A 23,362-nucleotide genomic window follows, 5' to 3' on the forward strand; every position below is an offset into this window, starting at 1 on the left:
AGCTCCAGCACTGGTTTATTTAATATGCCATAAAAGTGCTGGTACACTGACCAGGCTGAACGTTTTTGGATTTTTCCCTGAATCTGGATACTGACTCCAGGGTCAAGCCCTTTCCCATCAATTCCTAGCATTGCACTCTCCCCTTTTTCCCATTTAGGGTCTTGGGGATTTGTGATTATTAATTCTACTGGGTTGTAATGTCCTGAGACACAAGGGACATTACTCTCTGGAGTGATGTGTCTCCCTTTTACAAGTTGAACGGGATTATTTGTATTATTTTTCCAAGTGGCCCAGATGACACATGACCCAAAAATGCAATTACTGCACCAGTAGGTTCTCTGGCCGATATACTTATGCTCTTTTGCATAACTTTGTTCCCATCCAAGGGAACCACAACCCCCACTACTGAAATGATAGGCATTGATGGCTGCACAGGCATCAAACCTTAGTGTAACCTGTTTTGGGCTTCCATTGTTCTCTGTTTTAGCTATTAATTTAGTAGGGCTATTCCATCGCCCTGTTAGGAGTCTAATTTCAAAAGTTGTATGTGTAGGGGGCACTGATGGGTCGTAGCATACATTGGGCTGTCCATCCCCTGGACTACACACCTAATACTGAGTACCATTATATAAACAGGTTCCCTTCTGTGTTCCTGTACATTTAATAACTGGAGAACAAAAGAATGGCAGTGACTCTATGTCCTACCTTAGTAACCTTGTGTACACACTGAGAGCATTCTTCAAAATCAGTTAATGTCCCTATTGTACAAGTCCAAATATTAAGAACAAGTCCCGTGATGAATTTCCTCATGCTTCGGCTGTGTGTGGACTAGCCAGCTTCCAGGATGTGGCTGGAGCAGGGCTTGTTGTCCTTCTTAAGGTGATTCCGCAGTCGTTGTCTGGGTTTGGTGTAGCTTCCCAAGTCTCAGCTGCTGCTGGTTTTCACACGGATGTGGTGGATCCAGGCTGGGATTCCCTCTACCTTTACGGCTATGGGAGTGGTCAGGATCATGGTCTGGGGTCCTTTCCACCATGGCTTTAGAGAGGCTGCATTCCAGTCCTTTATCCACATGTGATCACCTGGTGAGAAAGGGTGAACTGGGGAGAACCAGCTTACAGGACATCTTTCATTTATCCAGATTGAAATATCCTGAGCGATTCTCCCTAGAGCTGGTAACTGGCATCCTAACTCAATCTTTCCTGACTCCTGAGGAGTTTCCAGGAGTTCCCTGGAGTGCCTGGAGTATGGGAGGGGGCCTATGATATAAGACTTCATAGTGGGAATATGCTGTCCCCATAGAGGGAGTGCACCTAATTTGGAATAACACTAAGGGAAGTGCCTACACCCACTTTGATCCTGTTTCCTGACACACTTTCCCTAAGCTATTTTTGATGGTCCAGTGCATTTTTTTCACTTTTCCTGAACTCTGAGGGCAATAGGCAGTGTGCAGTTTCCAAAGTAATACCCCAAGGCCATCGCTGTCTTCTGGGCCAAATTCGCCGCAAATGCTGGTCTGTTGCCTGATCCAATGCGCAGTGGCAGTCCAAACCTAGGGATGCGATCTCGAAGCAGCACACGGGCTATTTCCTGGGTTTCCTGGCACCAGGGGCAAAGTGGCAGAGTTTTGGTAATGCGGAGATTTTCACTTTAGCAGGCTCAGGTATTTGGTAGGCCTAGCATCTGTTAACCAATGATGTCCTTTGGTATTCATTAGGGTCACTACTGTGTGGGGTGCCTTCATATTTAAATTCTTGCCAGAGTTGATGCTAGAACTTCAATTGCCATTTCTTTTTTTTCCCTCCTCTTTCTGACACATATAGCATGAGAGGCTTTGTTAAATCAGATAGCCCCAAAGCCAGGGCTGATGAAAGTTTCGCTTTTAGTTTATGCTCCATTCAAAGGGTTTCTTGTCTTCTCCCCTCCCCACTTTGTCACTTTGTGTAAAGGTTTGGCCTGTACTGAGAAGTTTGGAATCCACAATTTACAAAACCCATGGCTCCCAGGAACTCCCTCACGTGCCTTCTAGTCTCGAGTTCTGGCAGGTTGCAAATGAGTTGCTTCCTCTCTGCTCCTAGGCTGCGTCCCCCCTTCCAGATGGTGAACCCCAGATATCATACTTGCCGTCGGCAAATCTGGGCTTTCTTTTTAAACACTTTATACCCACAGTCCTCCAGGTGCCAAAGTAAGGCAACTGTTCCTTTTGTGCACCCGACTGCTGTGGGGTGTCCCAATAAAAGGTCATCAGCATATAGGGGCAGCATGCAGCCTAGGTCCTTAGCAAGAAACTTCTGGGGGGTGGTGACCGGCTAGTGCCTCCCCAAAGATGGTGAGAGAGTTTCTGAGCCCCTGGGAAGCTGGGACCAAGTGTACTGGGGTGGTCACACCTGTTTCTGGATTTTTCCCATTGAAATGCAAATAGCATTTGACCAGTCCAATGCTAAAGAAGTATTATTCCAATCAAGTTAAACAACTATCCTCTGATGGCAATAATCCCAACTGCGTGCACAAGTTGGGTGCAACGTCACTGTAGTCTGATTAACCAAACGCAAGCCCTGCACTGGCCTGGGCGGAAATACCAGCCTTCAGTCCCTGGTTAGGGAAGGTCTCCACCCTCCTTCCTGAGGGATGGTGAGAGCCTGGATAACCCCTGCCTGAGGCAGTCTTAGCTGCAGGGAGTCCTCATTATTGAATGTGATAGTTGTAGCCCTTAATGTGCACAAGTTTTGCCGGAGAAAAGGGGTAGGGGCAGTTCAGCAAGTACAACAGTCTGTTTTCCTAACACCTTAGTAGCTCTAACAATACTGGTTTGTTTCCTTCGATGGGGGTCGTCTGGACCTTGGGCTCTTTGGGGGCATATGAGCCCGGCACCCTGCTTTAGTCCAGTGGCCCTTCCTTTAGACTGAGCAGAGTTCCTTTACTTTTGTCTGAAGACTTACGCTTAGGGTCTTCCTGTTTTGCTGTTAGCTGGGGACACCTGTCCTTCCAGTGCCCCACTTCTCTACAGCAAGCACACTGATCACGTTGCAGGCGCAGGGGGGCAGACTGCAGGGCTTTCCAGGAACCCCCCTTTCCCCACACTCTTGAGGACGCTCATCTAATAGCAGCAGCTATCAAGTTGGCATTTCATTGAGCCCGACACTGGTTTTCTCTGATTTCTGTACTGCTCACTGCTTCTCGGTTCACAAACACCCGGTTATCTTTCTCCAGAAACTGAGGTATTCATGCCTGCAAATCCTGCCTGTTTCTGCAATTTTCATTTGATGTCTTCTGCACACTGACTGACAGATGTCATATTTATGCATTGGTTTTCAGGGCTTTCAGGATCAAAAGGAGTATACATGCGAAACGCTTCACCCAGCCTGTCTGTGTTAAAAAGATACATAAGCAGCTCATCAGGAGTGGGGTTATGAGTCTGAATAATCATTTGCAGTAGGTCAACAAGAGCCTGTGGCTTTTTGGTATCAAAATCTCTTCAGCCACCAGGTCTGCCAGGACATTGGGGTCCATGTCTCTGCCACTGACTCTGCCCCGTCCAGGCGCTAGATCTTGGGAGTCCGCATCTCTTGGTGGGGGAGGGAGGATTTTTCCTAGCAGTCTGTCCCTTGGCCACTAAAACAGTCACTGCCTGTCCTCTTAACCACTTTGGAAGGTTCAAAACTAACTGCAACCACAAGTCTATGTACGGAAATTGATCAAGGTGTTCTAGCTCGCCGCATATAACCTCATGTCTTACTTTGGAGACAAGAGACCTGTTGAGGGTCCCCTCTGGGGGCCAACCTACCCCAAGTACTGGCCAATGTACCTCACATAAAGTCCTTAATTTCTCTGGTGTCATAGCTACTGTATAATTTCCGCTAAATCCCTTCTTGAAATTTTTCAGCATGGTCTCTAAAGAGGTGGATTTGCTATGAGCGGGGGACCCATGCCTATGTGCCAAAAAAACAATTCCCACAGTTAAGAGAGTGTTACTCCACCCACAGCAGTTCCCGCCCAGCGAGACACAGTATACACTCTCCAATTTACACTCACTTCAATCCTTTTACAATGCCTAGATGGCAAAGGCTCCTCCACTCAGCATTATGTGGCTGTCTCTAATTCCAGCTAGCCTTACAAATTGTTCGAAGTATGAGGCCCCTTCTAATGGGCCTGATACTCCCACCTTTCATGGCTGATGAATCCAGCTGGACCCCTACACACACACACACACACACATACACACACACACACACACACACACACGCTCAAAAGTGCCAAATCTGGCACCCGTGGGTTATCAGGCCACACTTCCATCTAAAGGAGGTGGGCAATTTTCCCGGGACCAATCCTACCAGGTTTCTGTTGTCCAGATGTTCCTAGTACTCGTTCTGTCTCGGTGTTCGCTGCTGGGCGGATCCACACTGTGGGGGCTTTCCTGCTCCGCTCTGGCGAGGCTCTCCACCGGGCAAATACCTGCCCAGGAGCGCTTTCAGGAACTGTGTCGTTAGGCGGGAGCCACCGCCCCCACCTCCCCTCCCCGTAGGGATGCTCTGACGGGCTAGGCAAATGGTCTGAGAGGCTTCTCTGGCCTTCTGCCAACTAAAACTTGTTTCCCAGTCAGGGAACCAAACGAAGCAGGAGCAGCCATGAGAAACAGACCTCTCAGACACTGAACTAGAAAAGGAAGGGGTTTTATTATTATGGCCTGGGAGAAAGGCTTTATGTTTTGTCCAAACAGCCAAGCTCCCCTAACAAAGAGAAGCTCTGCCTTTTTATAGGCTTACACTCTAGATACTACACGTGAAAGAATCTTAGGTTTACAGCCTTAGAAATTATAAGTTAAGGGGTCTTGGGTTTATAGCTTTAGAAATCACATATGAAAGGGTCTCGGGTTTACAGTTTTAGGAATTACATGTGAAAGGGTTTCTGGTCTCTGGATGGAGGAGTGGTCTGGGGCTTTGATCTTGTTTAGGTAGAAACAACGTCTTCTGGAGAGATTACTCCATACCATGCCTGCTATTTACAGGAAGGTGATTTAGGAGGCACCAGTTGGCCAGCCTTTTCTTCTATTGAAATGCAGTGTGGAAGTCAAGGGGGAGGTGATCCTAGATGCCTGGGTCTCCTTCCTCACTATGTATTCCTTAGCCATTGTAGCTGTTGTTGTTTTTGACCAGTTTGACTTTAAACCTTCATCTAGAAGACTCAGAGATTTACATAGTACCATGATATCTCAGGGACATTCTGCATTGGATTTGTAAATTTACCTCTATTGGGGATTTTCATACTTTAACATGTGTTCATGATAGTTATCATTTTTTCATTTGCAGCTGTAGCACTCCGATAAGCATTTCTTGTAAGGCTGGTGTAGGGGTGATGAATTCCCTCACCTTTTGCTTGTCTGGGAAGGCTTTTATTCTCCTTCATTTCTGAAGGCTACTTTTGCTGGATATGGTATCCTTTATCCTTGGCTGATAGTGGTTTTTTTGTTTGTTTGTTTGTTTTTTTCAACACTTTGAATAAATTATTCCTTTCTCTCCTAGCCTACATCAGTAATAAGGTTACTGATGAGAAATCTACTGACAGTCTAAAGAGTATTCCTTTACATGTAACTCGATGCTTTTCTCTTGCAGCTTTTAGAATTCTGTCTTCAACTTTTGGCAGCTTGACTGTAACGTGCCACAGAGAGAATCTTTTTGAGTTTAATCTAATTGGGAAATTTTATGCTTCCTTAATCTGGATGTCTATATCTCCCCCAATATTTGGGAAGTTTTTAGCTATTTTATTAAATAGATTTTCTGTGCCTTTCTTCAACTTTCCTCCCTCTGCCATTTCTATAATGCAAAAATGTTTGTTTAATTTTTTTAAAAAATACATTTCCTCTGGGTTATTTCAGAAAACCAATTTTCAAATTTTGACATTCTTTCTTCTGCTTGATCTGCTCTATTCTGGAAGCTCTCGATTGTGTCTTTATTCACAGCTTTCTTCAGATATCTGTGTTTTTAAATGATATATCCTGTTTTAATTTCTCATTCATTTTATGACATTTTCCTGATTTCATTGGATTGTATTTTTTTGTATCTTGCTGAATTTCCTTAAGATCATTATTTTCAATTTTGTTTCAGGCATTTTATAAAATCCTTTTCTTTGGGGCCTGTTACTAGAGATTTTTGTGTTCCTTTTGGGGCTTCATGTGTCCTTGCTTTTTCATGTTTCTTGTGACATCTGCACATCTAGTGGAATAGTCACATTTCCAGTTGTAAGGAGTGCTTTTCATAGGGAGAGACTTTTCCTGTAGATGGGTCCTGGAGTGTTGTTTGGGTATGGTACATTGGCTTTGGTTTTGGGTGGATTCAGTAGCGTGGTCTCTGTAGTGTTTTCAGCTGTAATCTTCATCAGCAATGTCTGTGGTTGTCTCAGTGGCCTAGGCCACAGGAGTTTTTGATGGTGGTATAGTTTTGCTAGGGACAGGTGTGTCAGGCTGATTGTCAGGCTGCACACTTGCAGGCTCAAAGGACTGCAAAACTGCTTTTTGGGCTCCCCAGGATGATTTTTTCCAGCTTTTCTTCCATATTTATTTAAAACTTTGTTGTCTGACTCACAGTGTTCTTTATCCAAAGTCTGGCCATTGGTGTTGGTTATATAACAATCATTATTAAAACTTCAGACTTTGTAGACCTCTTCCATTTTGGTGACCTTCACCTTCATTCCCCTTCATTTGCCTCTACCTGTGACCACGTAATAAATGTTGTCATCTCTACTGAAGGCAAACCAATCCCATCTCTTCACCTTCATCTAGAAATTTGTTTCATCTGTTACACTTTCTTTCTTTGGTTTTTTACCCTTCACTCTCTACCAGCTCTTTAACTTAAGCACAGAGATATGTTCCGGACTCTCCCATCCTAACAGTTCCCTGCCTTGATCCTACGAGGTTCTTTCTTTAGCTGCTACCTTGCTTTTATTTTTTCTTTTTTCTTTTTTTTTTTGTTCTCACTTGTTCTGATAAGCTCCTAGAAAAATTGGCTTACTCTCACCACCTCAGTTAGTTCACCTCTTAATTATTCTTCAACCATCTGAGACCTGGCTTTGTTCTTTCTCTACTGAAACTCTTCAAGCAAAGATTAACAGAGTCTTCTAATTGCTCTATCAAGTAGGAACTTTTAGACCTTATCTTTTATATTTCTCCTTCATTTGACTTTAACTTAACTCTTGGCTTTTGTAATACCACCCGCCTAGTTTATCAGTCTCCCATGGGGTCTTCATTCCATCTGCCTGCCAAATGGTGGAGTCCAAAGAAGTGTCGTCTAAGCTGCTGTTCCTCATCACATGCTTTCTGGGTAGTATTGCCCATTGTGGTTTTCATCTACCATCATCTACCTCCAGGAGCGCCAAAAATTTAGTAAGTTTATCAGGAAAGCAACTCTTCTTGCTCTGCAGACTACTGATCTTTTGTTCCCTGTCGTGGTTATGGAACCCACTAGTTATTCAGCATCAGCTATCAGAATATTTATCTTTGCTACTTAGGTTTGTGTAAGATATGGGACAATAATTAGGATAACTAGAATTAGCTCGTAACTTATTTTGGATAGATCCATAGAATTGCATTTAAAAACAGAAATCTGGAGAAGGCAGTGGTGAGTAAAAGACACAATTGAGAGCTTCAGGAATAAACCAGATCAAGCAGAAGAAAGAGTTTCAAAATTTGAAAATAGATTTTTTTGAAATAACCCAGTCAGAGGAAAAGTGTTTTTTTTTTTTAAAAAAATAACAAGCAACGAAATTTTTGTATTACATAAATGGCAGAGGGAGGAAAGTTGAAGAAAGGCACAGAAAATCTATTTAATGAAATAGGGGCTTAGTATGTGAAGGAGCATTTCGGAGGCTATCTGGAATGTTATCCAAGTCAGGATTCTGAGGGTAACCCCCAGCCTCATTGTCCCTTACTCACTATTTCTAAAGACCCACCAATCCTGCCTACTTTATTTACTTAGTATTTCTCAAATCTACGATTCTTCTCTGTCCAACCAATCACTGCCCTAGCTCAGGCCTTTATACTCTCTCACTTGACCCACTCCTTCACCTCCTTTGAATTTGGGCACAAGTGCTAGCTTCTTAGCAAGTCTTTCTCTGGTGACCTGTATAAAATTCCCATCTGCTACATACTCCTGATTCCCTTTATTGCCTTATATTCCTCAGTGGCATTTATCTTCTTGTATACTATATACTTTCTAATCTCTGTGCTTTCTGCCACCACCCCACTTCAAGATGGCAAGGATTCATCTGTTACATTAGTGGCTGTCCTAATGGGAAAAAAATGGCATGTTTATATTAGGATAACTAGAGAAGAATTTTTAAAAGTCAGTATTTATAAACGTGTAGGCAGGATATAGGGATAGTGAAGTACTCTTGGGACTAGTAATAATTGGGCAGGTGATACTATTTTTAAGTGCATAGTGAAGGAGCAGGTGCCTGAACCTGGATTCAGAGAGACTATGTAGAGGAGGCCACTAGGCAGGAGCTGTGAACTTTGCCTCAGCTTGACTGATTTCCTCACTAATCCTGCAGGGAGGGAGGTGGGGACTAAATTATCCAATCTCCCTCTTTTCTGGCCCATTTCACAGTCCAAAGCCAATTTTAAACCAGAGGGGAAGGGAAGCACTTGGTGTAGTTCATGCAGTGTAGCCTCCCAGGGAACAGGGCAAGTGGAGAAAGATGGAGACTAAATCTAGATGGGAGAGAGGAAAGATATTCAGAATATCTTTTTCTTTACTGTCAGCACCTTAAAGAGTGCATGGCATATAGCTAATATTTGTTGAATGAATGAATTCGTTACTGGTTTACTGGTCTCATGAGATTTAGTTTTGCCTATTCTAACTTGATGACTACATTCCTACATACTTGATACCAACTCCTCATCAACTACAAAAGCATATTCCCCTCTCCCCCTTTTTAAACATCAAAACTCTTTTAAAAAAATTCTTAAATGCATCCCCAGTATATAACAGAAAACTACAGGTGCCTTGATTGGAATAGTGAATAAAAGACCCCGAGTCTGTCTGCTTGGTTTTCTTCTTTGCCTAGCAGAAATTGACTGTCTTGTTTGAAGCCCATTGAAGTAGAAAATGGGGTGAGAGAAACACTCTTCAGCGTGGCTTAAGATTTCCATGCTTGGCTCCTGCCTTTCTCTGCATCCTTATTTCTCAGTAGTTCCCTCATATTTTACCATCCTGTAATTGAAAGAATTACAAAACTAGTTCTGTATGCACTCTTTCTTGCCATTCCAGCAGCTGGGAATTAGCTTCTTTTGTGCTTCTATTTGAATGATTACATGTTTACATTCATTAAAATTAATGAAGATTCATTACAGTTGTTTCTTCTTTAGGCATAATTGGATCTCATATACTGAGACACTGAATAAAACTTTGATTTTTTTCCCCCATTGTATGGTAAGCTCCTTGAGGCTCTTTTCAACTTTGAGTTATTCCAGAATTTCTATTATAAGAGTTAAGGTTGGCCCACATCTCTGATGTGAGGTTCATGGCAGGAAGCTTCCATGTTGCTTAGCTGCAGAGTAGAAAATGCTGAGCCAGGGCATAAATAGATTAGGATGCTGCCATTATAAAATATAAACTGTGTTTACAAAAGGATATCATTAATTCAGAAAATATCTTTTTCATTGACTGCAGTGGTGCTTGATAATCTTTCTGTTACAGTCTTAAATTATGGCCATTTTAATTACAGAATCATGCATGAGTTCATGTTAAAATAAGGTAATTATCAAGCTAACTGTGACCTATAAGAGAGAAAAATCCTGAAGAAATGACAGAGGGATCAGGTGAGTGTTTTTGAGGTCAACTGCAAGAGATCAGACAACGCTGGGTCATAGGACCCTGCCAGGGCAGAGCAGGTCAAGTGCTGTGCCCAATAGGGCCAGCCCCCAGTATAGTGCCAGGGACTGGGTGTGAGAAGCCAAAAAGTGTGAATACACCTCAGAAAGGGGATGTGGACAGATACCACAGACTAATTTGCATATTTCATGATTTATCCCTTAGCTTGTGCTGATATCGGATCAGATATTTTCAGTGTTTAGTATTTTCAAAAGCATTGCTGATCACCTGTTGGCATTGATTACATCTCAACCAAGGACAAACTTCTAGGAACATGTATTTACCAAGTGGTAAGCTTTTATTTGAAATGTTAGATTAAAGCAGAAGATTCAGGCATTTTTGTGCCTCCCCAAAGCAGGATTTGTTTATCGTCCTGTGTGAATAAATGTAATGCCATTATTTCCCATAAAGGAAAAACTACTGATGGGGAGAGTAAGTAATGCGTAAGATTAGACAATGTTAAGCTTATACATTAGTATGTTTAAGAATGATCAATTTAGGGATCTCTGTGACAGAGATGCCAAATGCTCATAATGCTATCTCATGTTGGAAATATGTGTCTCCTCCACTCTTTTCGGCCCCCTGAAGTGACGGCCCTGTAGGGATTGACAAATACTATACATATTTCTGTACTGATATGTGATTTGTCTAAAACAAAAATTTCACAAAAAAAATTCTTACCATTGCAATTTAAGAGTCACTCAGCGCCGGGCACGGTTGGCTCACGCCTGTAATCCCAGCACTTTGGGAGGCCGAGGCGGGCAGATCACAAGGTCAAGAGATTGAGACCGTCCTGGCCAACATGGTGAAACCCCGTTTCTACTAAAATACAAAAATTAGCTGGGTGTGGTGGTGCATGCCTGTAGTCCCAGTTACTTGGGAGGCTGAGGCAAGAGAATTGCTTGAACCTGGGAGGTGGAGGTTGCAGTGAGCCAAGATGACGCTACTGCACTCCAGCCTGGCGCCTGATGACAAAGCAAGACTCTGTCTCAAAAAAAAAAAAAAAAAAGTCACTCTGATATGTTCTGTTTTCATTACAAACAAATGTTCATTATGATTCATGAAATTAACTTCATAATTTCCTAATGGATAGCATCTTGAAGTATGAATAAGCACTACAGGATCTTTCACAGCTTCCCTCCCCCAGCTCTCTGTAACCTGCTCCCACCTGTGGTGTAGGAAAGGTTTCAGGAGTAGCCACTGAAGGCGCTAAGAAGATACCTAGTCTCAGCAAATGGTAAGATGTGTAATGGACTTTGCACAGGTTATTTAACACGTCGGAGTTAGTTTATTCACTGGCAAAGTGAGGGGCTTCTATCATATTGTCTCTAAGTACTGGCAGTTCTGACCACCTATGAAGTTTCATGTTAAAGAAAATATCTATTTCTATGGCCTTTAGGCGTTAGGGAATTTTGTCAAATAAATCTCAGGTTGGATGGCCAATGGCGCAACCGTCTGGTGTGTGTGGAGGGGTGTTGTATTTTACAACAGGAATTTCACAGTCCTAATGAATTTCTAATTAGAAGAACCTCCTAGAAAATATAGGTCAAAGCCCTTTGCTCCCCTTACTCAGCTTTGAGGTACAGTGACGAGAAGTGGGCAATTGCTTTGGCATAGGTATTGTCATTGGAAAGGAAGAAACCATTTTCTGGAAGAAAAGAGTTGGTTGAGGCTAGTTTTAAGCAGCTGTTTCGTGATGGATAAAAGGACTAGCTCATCCATTCTTCATTTTACTGCATCTATCAAATTTTTGAGTGAAGATTTTACACTATGATTAGCATTTACATATGTTCTAAAGGTTTTTAAAAAATAAAACTTGGCTTTTGAATCATAATTATGGCTTTTAACTTTATTTTTCATACACTTACTATCTTAAGTTACCAATTTCATGTTGTTTATTCAAAAAAGTATTCCTGCCACAACTCAGAGCTCAGCTGAATTAGAGTAGTGACTAGAAAACCTGAGAAAGCTGAGCTTCAAAATGAGGCCTGGAAAGTGTTTCTTATTGTTATAAGAGAGCCAAAATGATTTTCTTGAACTTTAAGTTTATATAAATATTTACTTGAAACTCAGCAGTGTGAAAGATAATGTGCAAAAATGTGAAAATGAGAAAAAATTTCAAAACAAGAGTTAGTGATTATGTGGGACTTAGCAGAGCAGTGTATATTCTAAGTATTAATCTGTCTAAGCTGTTTGGGAACAGATGTACGTGAAACAGATACCCGGTGTTGTGTTGTGTACACCCCAAGTGAGACATCTGTCGATAGACCGTGTGGTCAGAAATAATGGAAGCAGGGGTTAAACCCCAATATGACCTGTTACTCATTTGAATTATTGAAGGACTGATTACTCAGTAAAACATGATGCTTTGATTCATCAGTCTACACATTAAGAAAAAAATGCCTCTTTAGAAAAAGATTTAGTTCTGTTCCTAAGCTGTCAAATATAAAGACATTTTAAAAAAATGGATGCAAAGTTCCATAGTAACTGCAAATACTGTCTATAAAGTTTTAAAATGTTTTGACAGATCTACTAATTTATAAAAATATTCTCAGTTTTTAGCTTTTGATTAGGGTAAGTTGAGTCTCACAGAAAACAAATGTAGAGTGAATTTTCTAAAGCAGGACTGTCCAGTTAGACTTCCTGAAATGGGAGCGTACTATATCTGAACTGTACAATATAGTTGCCACCAGCTACATGTGGCTATTGAACAGAAACATGGCTAATGTGATTGAGAAGCTGAATTTTTAATTATATTTAATTTTCATTAATTCGAATTCAATAACTGCATGTGGTGAGTAGCAACTGCATTGAACAACACAGCTCTGACACATGGAGAGTTGAAAATGTTTTCTTTATTCCCAGGCTTTCATTTTAGTGTCTTTGTTTCTACATAGGAAGATATGGCTTTCAAAAAATGAACCTGAATGTAGAACTGATATGGTCATGCAATTTGAACTGCCTATTTAAAGATAAAGCAACTAAGCTTAGACATTTCAAAGTGGCAGAGTCCTTTAACATATTTTGTGGGCTGGGCATGGTAGCTCATACCTGAAATCCCAGCACTTGGGAGGCGGAGGTGGGAGGACTACTTGAGCCCAGGAGTTTGAGATCAGCCTGGGCAATATAGTGAGACCCAATATTAGGGAAAAATATATATACACACACAAACATACACACACATATATAAACATATTTTGTGTGTACAAAAATATTTTTATCGTGTGGATTAGTTGGTTACTAGTAAAGTTAAAGTCTTGTCTATAGAAATCATTGTATTATTTTTCATGATAATTGTGATACAGCTAGTGCTCGACTTACGACCACAGTCGGGACCGCGGACCGGTCGTAACACGATTTGGCCATAAGTTGAGTAGGCTATATGTACAGTTGAAATGGTGCACGCGGAGATGTTAGTGCTGCCAGAAGCTGGTCCGCACTGTCGTACGCCCAGCTGGGCGACGTCTGCGCTGCCAAACGTGGAGCAGTCGTGGCTAGCAATTGTGGTCGTAAAGTCGGATGGTCGTAAGTTGCATAGGTGGTAAGTCGATCAATACCTGTACATTGTTTGAACTGAAATTTGGCAAATTCGATCTTACTACAAGAATAGTTACATAGATTTGAAATGGTGACTATCTTAGTCTGTGTACTCTGACCTGTGAATGTCTGGAAACTAATATTCTTCCTAAATATGCTACAACCATGTGGCACCATCTGAAGGCAAACACTTTTTAAAACGTTCATTGCATCACAGTTTACAATAGCAAAGACCTGGAACCAACCCAAATGCCCATCGATGATAGACTGGACAGGGAAAATGTGGCACATATACACCATGGAATATTATGCAGCCATCAAAAATGATGAGTTTGTGTCCTTTGTAGGGACATGGATGAACCTGGAAACCATAATTCTCAGCAAACTGACACAAGCAGAAAATCAAACACTGCATGTTCTCACTCATAGATGGGTGTTGAACAATGAGAACACATGGACACAGGGAGGGGAGCACTATACACTGGGGTCTGTTGGGGGTAAATAGGGGAGGGACAGCAGGGGGTGGGGAGTTGGGGAGAGATAGCATGGGGAGAAATGCCAGATATAGGTGATGGGGAAGTACACACACTGCCACATGTGTACCTATGTAACAATCTTGCATGTTCTTCACATGTACCCCAAAACCTAAAATGCAATACAAAAAATAAAAAATAAAAACAACAAAAAAAACTGATCTACTTTTGGAGACCCTTCCTCTCTCTCTTCCCTGCACCCCTATGGGTCTAGAACTGGCACAGAACTATTCCCCTAGGAGTGGGTTCATTGAAACCAAGAGACATGCAAATTGAGAATCAGATAGGCTGGACCAAGGTCATTAAACCAGAGAGGGCAATCCAGATGGGGTTGTCCAAAGTAGGAAGTTCTGAAGTGAATTGTGGAAATCTAAACATAGCCAAGCTAAAGGAATAGAGAACCAGGGCAATGGATATAGAGAACAGAGCATTTGAGTATGCAGGAAGATGCTATTGCCTAGACAGGACATTTTTGTACCCTCTGTAATTTGGGGAAATGGAGCATCCTTGTTGAAAGGGTCAGGGATTTAATAGATATAATTCATTGCAGCTGTATAATCTCAGCACTAGAATACTCATAACCATATCGCTTGTTATCCCATCTACCTGCCACTTGATTGGGTTATTAGATTACATTTCAGACATTGACAAGTCTACAAGCATCATTGAAATCCAAAACACAGACTTCTTTAAAACCTTCTGACTGTATTCCTGCCCAAGTTTTAGAAGTACTGTGCCAATGATGCGGGTAGTATATACTGAGCAAGTGAGTTTTGATTGTGTGTGTCTGCATGTGTATGTGGGTGTGATGAGCAATGAGAAGGAACTCTCCGCCGTGGCTCTAAATGCTCGTGTGTTGGCCAAAATCGGTATGTGCTAGGAGAAGTAGAACAGAGAGAGAGAGGCATGAAGTTGAAGGACATTAAACCATTAGCCAGCTTTTGACATGCAAACCAGAATTCGAGGAACCTTAGTGTAGTGGATGACTGAATCCAGAGGTAGACAGGCAAGCAGGAAGGTGTAGGCACCAAAAATACAATTGGTGAGCATTTTTGTGTTTATCATTGGTATGGGGTTATGAACTTATATATTACTTTAGAGTAATGTATAAAGTAATGTAAAGTAATGTACCAGCTGGCATCAGGAAATTCCTGCATACATTCCTAGATTTTCATTAGAAACAGTGTTTTGGAAACTACCACTGCTACTACATAATAGTACCCAGTGCTTGACCGAAAATAGTGAACAATTTACATTTGTTTACTCTGCCAGTTTCTGTGCTAAGTATCTTATCTTGGTTAACCTTAGCATTAAACTATATAGTCTAGATAGGATTTTTATCCCTAGGGCCCAGAGGTGTTAAATAACTTGCCCAAGGTCATGCTATTAATGCAGTTGCTGGGGTTCAAAGCTAGGCAGTCTGATTCCAGAGCCTGCGCTGAACCCATTCAGTTATGCTGCTTCTCCAGTCAAGCAAGCAAGAACTCCCCCTAATGCCATCAGGAATCTGTCTGACATCCAAGTTGGTGGCAGTAAAGCGTCATGGTCTGAACCAAAATAATAATAACCTTTGAAACAATGTTATCTGACTTCTTTCAGGCTTTTAAGACAGTTCCATCTTTAGCTTATTCCATTTTTCTGGCCACTTCCAATTTCTGAACAAATGAAGAAAATGGGAGTGATAAATTAGAGTTTTTAACAAGTTTTTTTATGCAATATTTTTTCATGGAAACCACCAAACATACCCAAATGTAGAAATAATTGTATAATAAGCCTTCATGTTCAACACAAAGAGGGGTAAGGCTCTATGTGACCCATTACTGAGTTTAAACAGTTTTCAATTTATGGTCAGCCTTATTTCACCTATACCCAACCCACATCCCTTATTCCCCTGGAATGATTGAAGCAATTCCTAGGCATCATATAATTTCATCTATAAACATCTCAGCATGTTTCTCTAGAAGATAAAGATTTTTTTTAAATGGTATTACTATTCAAATTTAAAATAATCTTTATAATTTTAAATACCCAGTTAGTGTTCAGATTTCCCTAATAGTTTCTCTATTTTTTAAATATGTCAACATTGAAATGAAGTCCATATTGTAGTTGATGGCTATGTCTTTTAAATTTTCTCATCCACAGATTCCTCTTTTATTTTCCTTTCAATTTATTTTTTGAACAAACTAATTTATCTGCCCTGTAGTTTCCCATGGGCAAGAATAATCTTCAGACTGGGATGCCCATCAATCTGATACCTGTAAAGGGGATCAGGCAGGCTGGGGAAGTGAGAGCCTCAGACCACAATCAGATGTCACAATGTCTTTGCTTGCCTAGGGTGAAGACTTGGGAAAAAGACTGCCTATTAGGAGTCCTGCCTTGCTCAAAAGTGGCCAACTTTAGCTGTGCTGTCACAGGCTGTGGGCTGCCTTGGAAGTGTAGGACCTCAGCTCCTCTGAAGTTGAGGGTACCAATCCTTGGTGGCCATTGTAACCATAACTATACTCATTGCCCTGGCATGGCAAGTTCTTCCTCAAAGGTGGATCTTAGCAGCCACCATGACCAATGAGGTTTTTTATTGTTATGATCACTATGAACTCAGGGATTTAAACCTGTTAAATATTCAGTTCACAGCAATGGCCATTTTTACTGATCTTCAAATTGTCACAATTTTGGATTTTTGGACCAATGGGAGCCACTTCATGTTGACTTCTGTGTTGATTTGACATTCCCTCAGCTGTCTCTTTGATAGCTTCCCTGCTTTCTGAAATGGCAAGTTATTCCAGATTCATCTTGAACGTTCCATGCTTGAGATGTGGAATCAAGCTAATCATTAGAGAGGCCTGGTTCCTTTTATTGGATAGTGGTATTAGAGACCTAAATTTGAGAACTAAGCATGATCACTGCAGAAACTTCCCCTATGTGAACCTTGTTACTTAGGTTTTTCGAAGAAGAGAAAATATGTTTTGGTTTTTTTTTTGCTTTGTTTTTTAAAGAAAAGATGTATCATAGGATTATGCTGATACTTTCAAGTGCAGGCCTAAGCTTTTTACATGGTCTCTTTTCTCCCGCCCCTAAGGTCCTGATTCCTAATTATAGCAACATCATTACTCATTTGCTTTATTCTGCACTATGTAGACACAGTAGAATAACACCACCAATGCTGCCAATCAAAAGTATAATTATTGAAACCCACTTAAGATAGTTCTGCAGTTTTTTTTTTTTTTTGTTCATAGAGTGTACACTACTAGGGAGGTGTAGACAAGTTACTATGTTTTAAAGACACTTGGAATAATTCATATCTGTGAAGTTATACTCCCAACTTATTTGTGTTTTGTATTGTTTCATTTTGCTTTGGATATTTAGGCATTTCTTTTTTAAAAAACAATTTTATAGTTATGTGAAATACTTACATGGTTCCAAAGTCAAATCTGCTAAACAAATTATATTCTGGGAAGTATAGCTTTTCTCTATTTCCCTTCTATGCCTTTCCTTCCTTCCTGTAGGTAGGGAAGCTTATTTGTTTCTTAAAGTTCTGGGTTGCTGTTTTATTTTAAAAATATAACTAAACATGTGCATATATTCCTTTCATTACCCCACAGTACCTGCCTTCGTAAACACATGTATCATATTTGTTTTTCCACCTTGATTTCTTTCTCAATATGCCCAGAAGATTACTCTGTAGCACTATATGGCAAGAGTCCTCATTTCCTTTTATATCAGCACCGTAATCCATTATGTACTATTGCTTATTAACCTCTCTGTTGAAGAATTTGGATTGTTTCTAGTCATTTTTCTTATTGCAAGTAGTGGTTTAATAAAAATCCTTACTTTGCATTTTGTATTTTTTTATGTACTTTTAGGATAGATCCCTAGAAGTGAGAGTATTGAGTCAAAGAATGAATGCATTAATAATTTTGCTCAATATTACCAAATTCTTTCACAAGGGTTGTGCAATTTTTCTTTTTAAAATTATTTTGTATAAGGGCATCCATTTCCTGAAAATTTCTCCAAAAGAGCTTATTGTCAAACTTAAAAAAAATCTGATACATAAGAAATGATATCTCAGCATAGTTCAAATTTGCATTTTTCTTATTAAATCATTCATGTTTTTAGTTTATTCCTTCTAACATTTAGGGAGCACTTATTATGTACTGGGGTCTCTGGTAGGCTCCAGGATGCTATAATCAATTTGACATGATTTCTGTCTTAGGATATTTACAGTCTTCAGGAAGATATATTGACAAAAGAATAACTACATGATCTATTTTGTGTGCAATTGAGGTAGTACTTACAGAGCATTATAAATGCACATGGAAAAATAGGTGAGGGAGAAAATTGTTCCCTGTTGAGTGGGCTGAGGGGGAGGTTAGGAAAAGCTACAGAGAAGTTCGAGGGTAGACTTGAATGTGGGCCTTGAAGTATGATTAGGAGTTATCAAGTCAGACCAAGGAGCAAGGAAACGATTCTAGGAAAAGAAAATTTGAAAAAAATGTCAAAAAAGGATGCTTTGGCATATTTGCAAAATAAGAACATTGTCTCATTTATGGGGGAGATGACAGTGCTTTGTTATTAGTCAGTAATTTATACAGGACTTTTAACAGCATGCCAGGAAGTTGGCATCTCAACCTGAGTGTTGAGGAAAGTGTGACAAAGGCTGGGCATTAGCTGAGATCAAGAATTTTTGCTTTTTTGGTAAATGAGGTAGCAGGATAGATTATAAACGGGCTCCACACTGAGGACCCCCATGTGATGACTGATCCACCAGAAGATCAGGAGGCAGTGGCTGCAAGGCAGGGAGAATGGCGAGGTAAGCCTGGATGCAAGGATTATTGTCAAAGACAGAACATGGAGGATGTGAGGCTTAAAATGGGAATAAATGATAGCGATGCTGAGATTTCTAGCTTGGGCAATGGGATAGATAGTAGACACTGCACAAGTTAATTTTTAAATCAGCAGAATAAGAAGCATCTTATTTGAAATATATTCTACCAAATTTTAGCATCAGATGTGCCAGTGACTAGCAAAACATGTAAACAGAAGGAAAGTAGCTTGGAAAGTGCGCAAACGGGAGAAATTGCTCCTGAAGGACTGTAAGTTGAACCCTTTTAAGCCTAAGATCTGTGTTTCCTCTAAGCCCTAGGCTCTTTCCTTCTGTATCCTGTTTCTTATTAGAGAAGAGGCTACTTAAAAATAATCATAGTTTAAAGCTCTCCATTTTCAGAAAATATTATTCATTAGATGTTAGTAAATAACGTGATCTTTGTACATTTTTAATATATCTGCATTATTGGAATGTAAAAAGTCAATGAAATTGTCATTTTTAAATATGCCAATTTTTATCTGTGGAAAATAACTGCTCATACCATTTTAAGCTTAAAAGTTCTTCATTTACTTAAAATATTCATGTTGATATTTGGTCAAATACAAATAATTATTACTTACCCTAAATTAAGCTTTAAAGTTTACTAAATGTTGCAAACATAATTCAAAGCACTCTTTAGTGTCCATCTGTGCAGAAAAAATAAGATCAATACAGTTGAGCAGCTGTTAGCATGTATTGGTTTCCTTATATTTTAAGTATGTTTTCATGTTTTGAAGGTGTAAAGGGATGATAGTATGTGTTTTGTTGTGGTTTTCATCATACAGATAAAAACTTATTACAGTTGAAATCTTGGTGAACATAATACATTGTGTAAGTTCCATTCCTAGCCCACTTATCTAGATACTTTAAACACAGTAAAATAAATAACAAGGATACATTTTTGTCATGTGATTTGATTTATAATGTTTTTTAAAAAGTAGAAATAAATTTCTCAAAGTTATTTTTATTAAATTTAGTATTTTTCCTATTTGAGGAAAAAACAATGTCTTGGTACCCTAGCTTCTGAACTAAAAACACATCTGTCATTTTATAGGTTGTTTTAATATTTTTAATTGGGATCAGACCTACTCTGGAAACATCTCGTGGGTGAGATTGACTTTTATGAAATGTTTTTGGCACTTGAAGACCTTCTTAGGTGCATGCCAGACTCATCTTGCATCCAATTCTTCTGCATGGAAAATATGTGCATTGAGATTCTAAGTGCTTTTTCAAATTTGACCTTCTTAGAGTATGAGTCCCAACAATTAGGAAAACTATGGAATGGCTTTTGGCTTTGACTTTTCAAAGATTTTCAGTCAGTAATATTTAATTAGCACTTATTGTGTACACTGTACCTTTTTGTGTGACATGGCTAGTTACAAAGGAATATTCTAGAAGCTCTCAGACTTCTGATATTGAAGGTGATAATACATTAGTAAGTTATGTGTTGCTTTACACTAGAATAATGTTGCAGCAGTTACTTACTGCTTAACTAGTGGGTATAGGACAGCAGGTTGAAATCATTGATTTTGAAGTGAAGAATTCTTGTTTATATCTTAAACTAACCAGATATGTTCATTAACATTGAGAATAGAAATGATCTTTTTTCATTATTCTTGAGTAGACTGGGTAAATCAGAAAACTCATGTTAGAGATCCCTGTAAAAACCTCAGTCTTATTGGTAAGTGTTCTGGCTTTATAAGAGTTTCAATAAAATCAGGTAAATTTAAACTCTAATTCTACATACTGTCAATTATGTTCAATTTACTGTTAAACAGTGCTATGCTCTGGAATAAAATTTTTCACCTTAGTGAAAGCACTGGTCATTACTGCTGCTACTGATGCTCTTTTGTCTGCACATACTGTTGCAACATAATGTGTTGTGCATTTGATACGGTTATTATCATATTGCCATAAGGAGCTGCTATTATTTTAGACACCAACTGATTCCATGATAGTGTCAGATTTCTTTAACATATGCTTATGTTTTTGTACAAATGACCCCAAGAAACATCTGCTAGTTTTGTGGTGGTATCTACTGTTTCTCTTTTAGAATTTGACCTGGCAGTCACTTTTTAACGTGAATCTACAATATTTCATTAGAGTAATCTTCCTTTCTAGTTTTTATGCCATTGACATTAACAAAATTGAGTCAGTTTTATGGCATGATTCAGAAAGAAACTGAAGTTGTCTATGCATGTTATTTTAAAAATATCTTTTTCACAATTGTGCCTTTAAATTTTTTATCATTGGTTGATAAAGTTGAAAAGTGCCCTTTTAATGAATCTTTTAGATTCCAAAATCTTAATTCGAAAATTTGTCTGTTGGTCCTGAAATTACTCTCTGAATTTGGTAAGAAGTATGTAGTAGTTGTGGTGTATCCTTGGTCAGTTTATATCCTGTGCTAATTGCTAATCTCTCTTAGTTTCTTCGATGGGTGTGTGAGGACAGTCAAAGAAAAACGAAGTGGAATTTTTATAAAACTGAAATCTTTGCCTTATGGAGACTAGAGAAATTTCTAAATAAAAGAAGCCATTCATTCTATCGTAGTTAGGATCCCTTCTTTGACTTGCTTTTCACAATCTTGACTGAGAAGAAACAATCAAGATTTTCATTGTCTGACACTTTCTCTCTCCTACTTTTCTTTTTGCTTCTATTATGTTTTTAAAGACAGCTATTTATTAAAAAACAATGTGAACTTTTATTTAGGGGACTTAAACTTGGAACACCAACAAAACAAAAAACAAACAAAACCACTTTTCCAACTTTATTTTATTAGACGATGCTATCAGTACAATTTTGTATTACCTTCACACTTGGTACCAAACCTAAACCCAAGAGAGTGTGTCCTGTGTTACAGCATATCCCTCTGTTTAAGATAATAACTAGAACAGTTTACTGTTATTTTCTACTCGTCTGCTTTCTGTACATCAGCTGTTGTCTGCCCTCAGCCTCGAAGCATGTCATCATTTACATCTCCATGCTCATTCAGTCATCCTTGCTGCTCTTAGTCCCCTTTTTGTCCCTTGGGTGACTTATGTCATTAGGACAACCTTCTGTCCCCACTTGGCTGAAACTGAGCTGAGGCCCTTGCCAGTTGCATTAGGTGTGACACCTCTTGTGGCTCAGTTTGTGCCTCTGTGATATCTGTGTGCCTTCTACTCCAAAACTCCATTCTGCTGGAGGTGGCAGAATGACTGGAAGCTTTAGTTTTAGTGACAAAACCCAAGCGTGGCTATGATGAGTGTCTAAGTAGCTTTCATTTAAGCCTGAAATAGGAGAGTCAGGGGCCTCTATGTCCCTTGAGAAAGAGGGATTTCCCTCAGCTCTCTGAGCCCAGCACTCAACCATTATAAGTGAGCTGGTGAGTATAATTTCCCTAAATTGTGGCTTAGTTTCCCTATGTGTAGGACTGGAGTGGGACCAAGTAAGGAAAGTCCCTAGTGACCTTTCTGCCTCCTGAGGAGGAGGCCATTTACTTTCAGTCATAGCTTCCCATCTGTCTGTCTCCACTACCCTATCCAAGGCCCTGGAGGAGCTACAGGAGGAGGGAGGAGATTCATGGAAAAGGGCCTTCAGGTACTGGGTATATCTGGAGTACCATATAAGTTTAAAAGTCTCTTTAACAATTTTCCTCCAATACTTATTACTGCCTGTACTTGTTAGGTTTTAGTACAGTGAATTTTGTTTATCATGGGGGTGAAGAAAGTAGAAATATTCCCGTTAACTTTGTATTGTGCTTGGTATAATACCCTGAACAGGTGCACCCATAGTTGTTTACTTGATGTTCTTTTCAATAAGTCAATTACATCATGGGAAATTGAAGAATAGCAAAGTTTAATCATTCTATGGGAAATGTTGCATGCTTTTTCACTAGAGGAACATTGGGTTTCTCCCGTAAAGGACAAGGCTTTGTTTTGTTTTTAATAAGACACACTCTTTATAATTAAAACAAAATCCCAGTGTTAAGGGATTACTGTTTTAAATAATTGGATTTCTTTCCTTTTTTTCTCTGATCCCTATATATGAGAAAAAAAATCTAATGGTGTCTTAGGATAATAAATATTTCCTGATTAAAAATTTCTCTTAACCACTGAAATTTAATACTTCTCAAAGTTTATTGATGATATAAAATGTAATGTAAGGTTGACAATTTTATGTTTGGCAAAGACAAAGATACAAAAACTAGTGAAAAACAGCAAACTGGAAACACTCTTAAAATAGTGGTACATTTATCTTTGCAATAAATTATTCAGAAATATAAACAAACATTATTTATGTAATTTTATTTAAATTTGTTCTCCAGATACTAAATTTAATACTATATATTTCCTTCTTTCAGATAAATACCTTCCTGAAAATGATATTTTGATATCTAGAGATGGCTTAATTTAACAATGGTGGGGGTAAAAATGATATATAGGGAAAAGCAAAATGTGATAGTCCAGCCCTGTTACCTTTAGAGAAACCCTCAGAATAAGCTATTTCGTTCTCTTTCCCCTTTCCATACTCAGGAGCCCTTTTCTGAGACTCTTAAGTCATGTGTGGGCCTTGGAGAGGATAAATAGCAG

At 39.5% G+C, this 23,362-nt stretch overlaps 1 protein-coding gene across 7 annotated transcripts in view; it reads left to right on the forward strand.

Annotated features, from left to right (window-relative positions):
• The window catches only part of CERKL (ceramide kinase like), a 133,126-nt gene that overhangs the window by 8,105 nt on the left and 101,659 nt on the right, over positions 1 to 23,362 (forward strand). Inside the window, exon 1 of one of the 7 annotated variants that reach the window (XM_032292770.1) lies at positions 17,787 to 18,737. The exons of the other annotated variants lie outside the window; for them this stretch is intronic. Coding sequence (XP_032148661.1) covers positions 18,680 to 18,737 — 58 coding nt within the window. The 5' untranslated portion in view covers positions 17,787 to 18,679. Of the gene's footprint in view, positions 1 to 17,786; positions 18,738 to 23,362 lie in introns of those variants that run through there. 7 annotated transcript variants of the gene reach the window in all.

The sequence above is a fragment of the Sapajus apella genome, unplaced genomic scaffold (assembly GCF_009761245.1).
Source record: "Sapajus apella isolate SASKATOON/1434 unplaced genomic scaffold, GSC_monkey_1.0 scaffold28, whole genome shotgun sequence".
Lineage (NCBI taxonomy): Eukaryota > Metazoa > Chordata > Mammalia > Primates > Cebidae > Sapajus > Sapajus apella.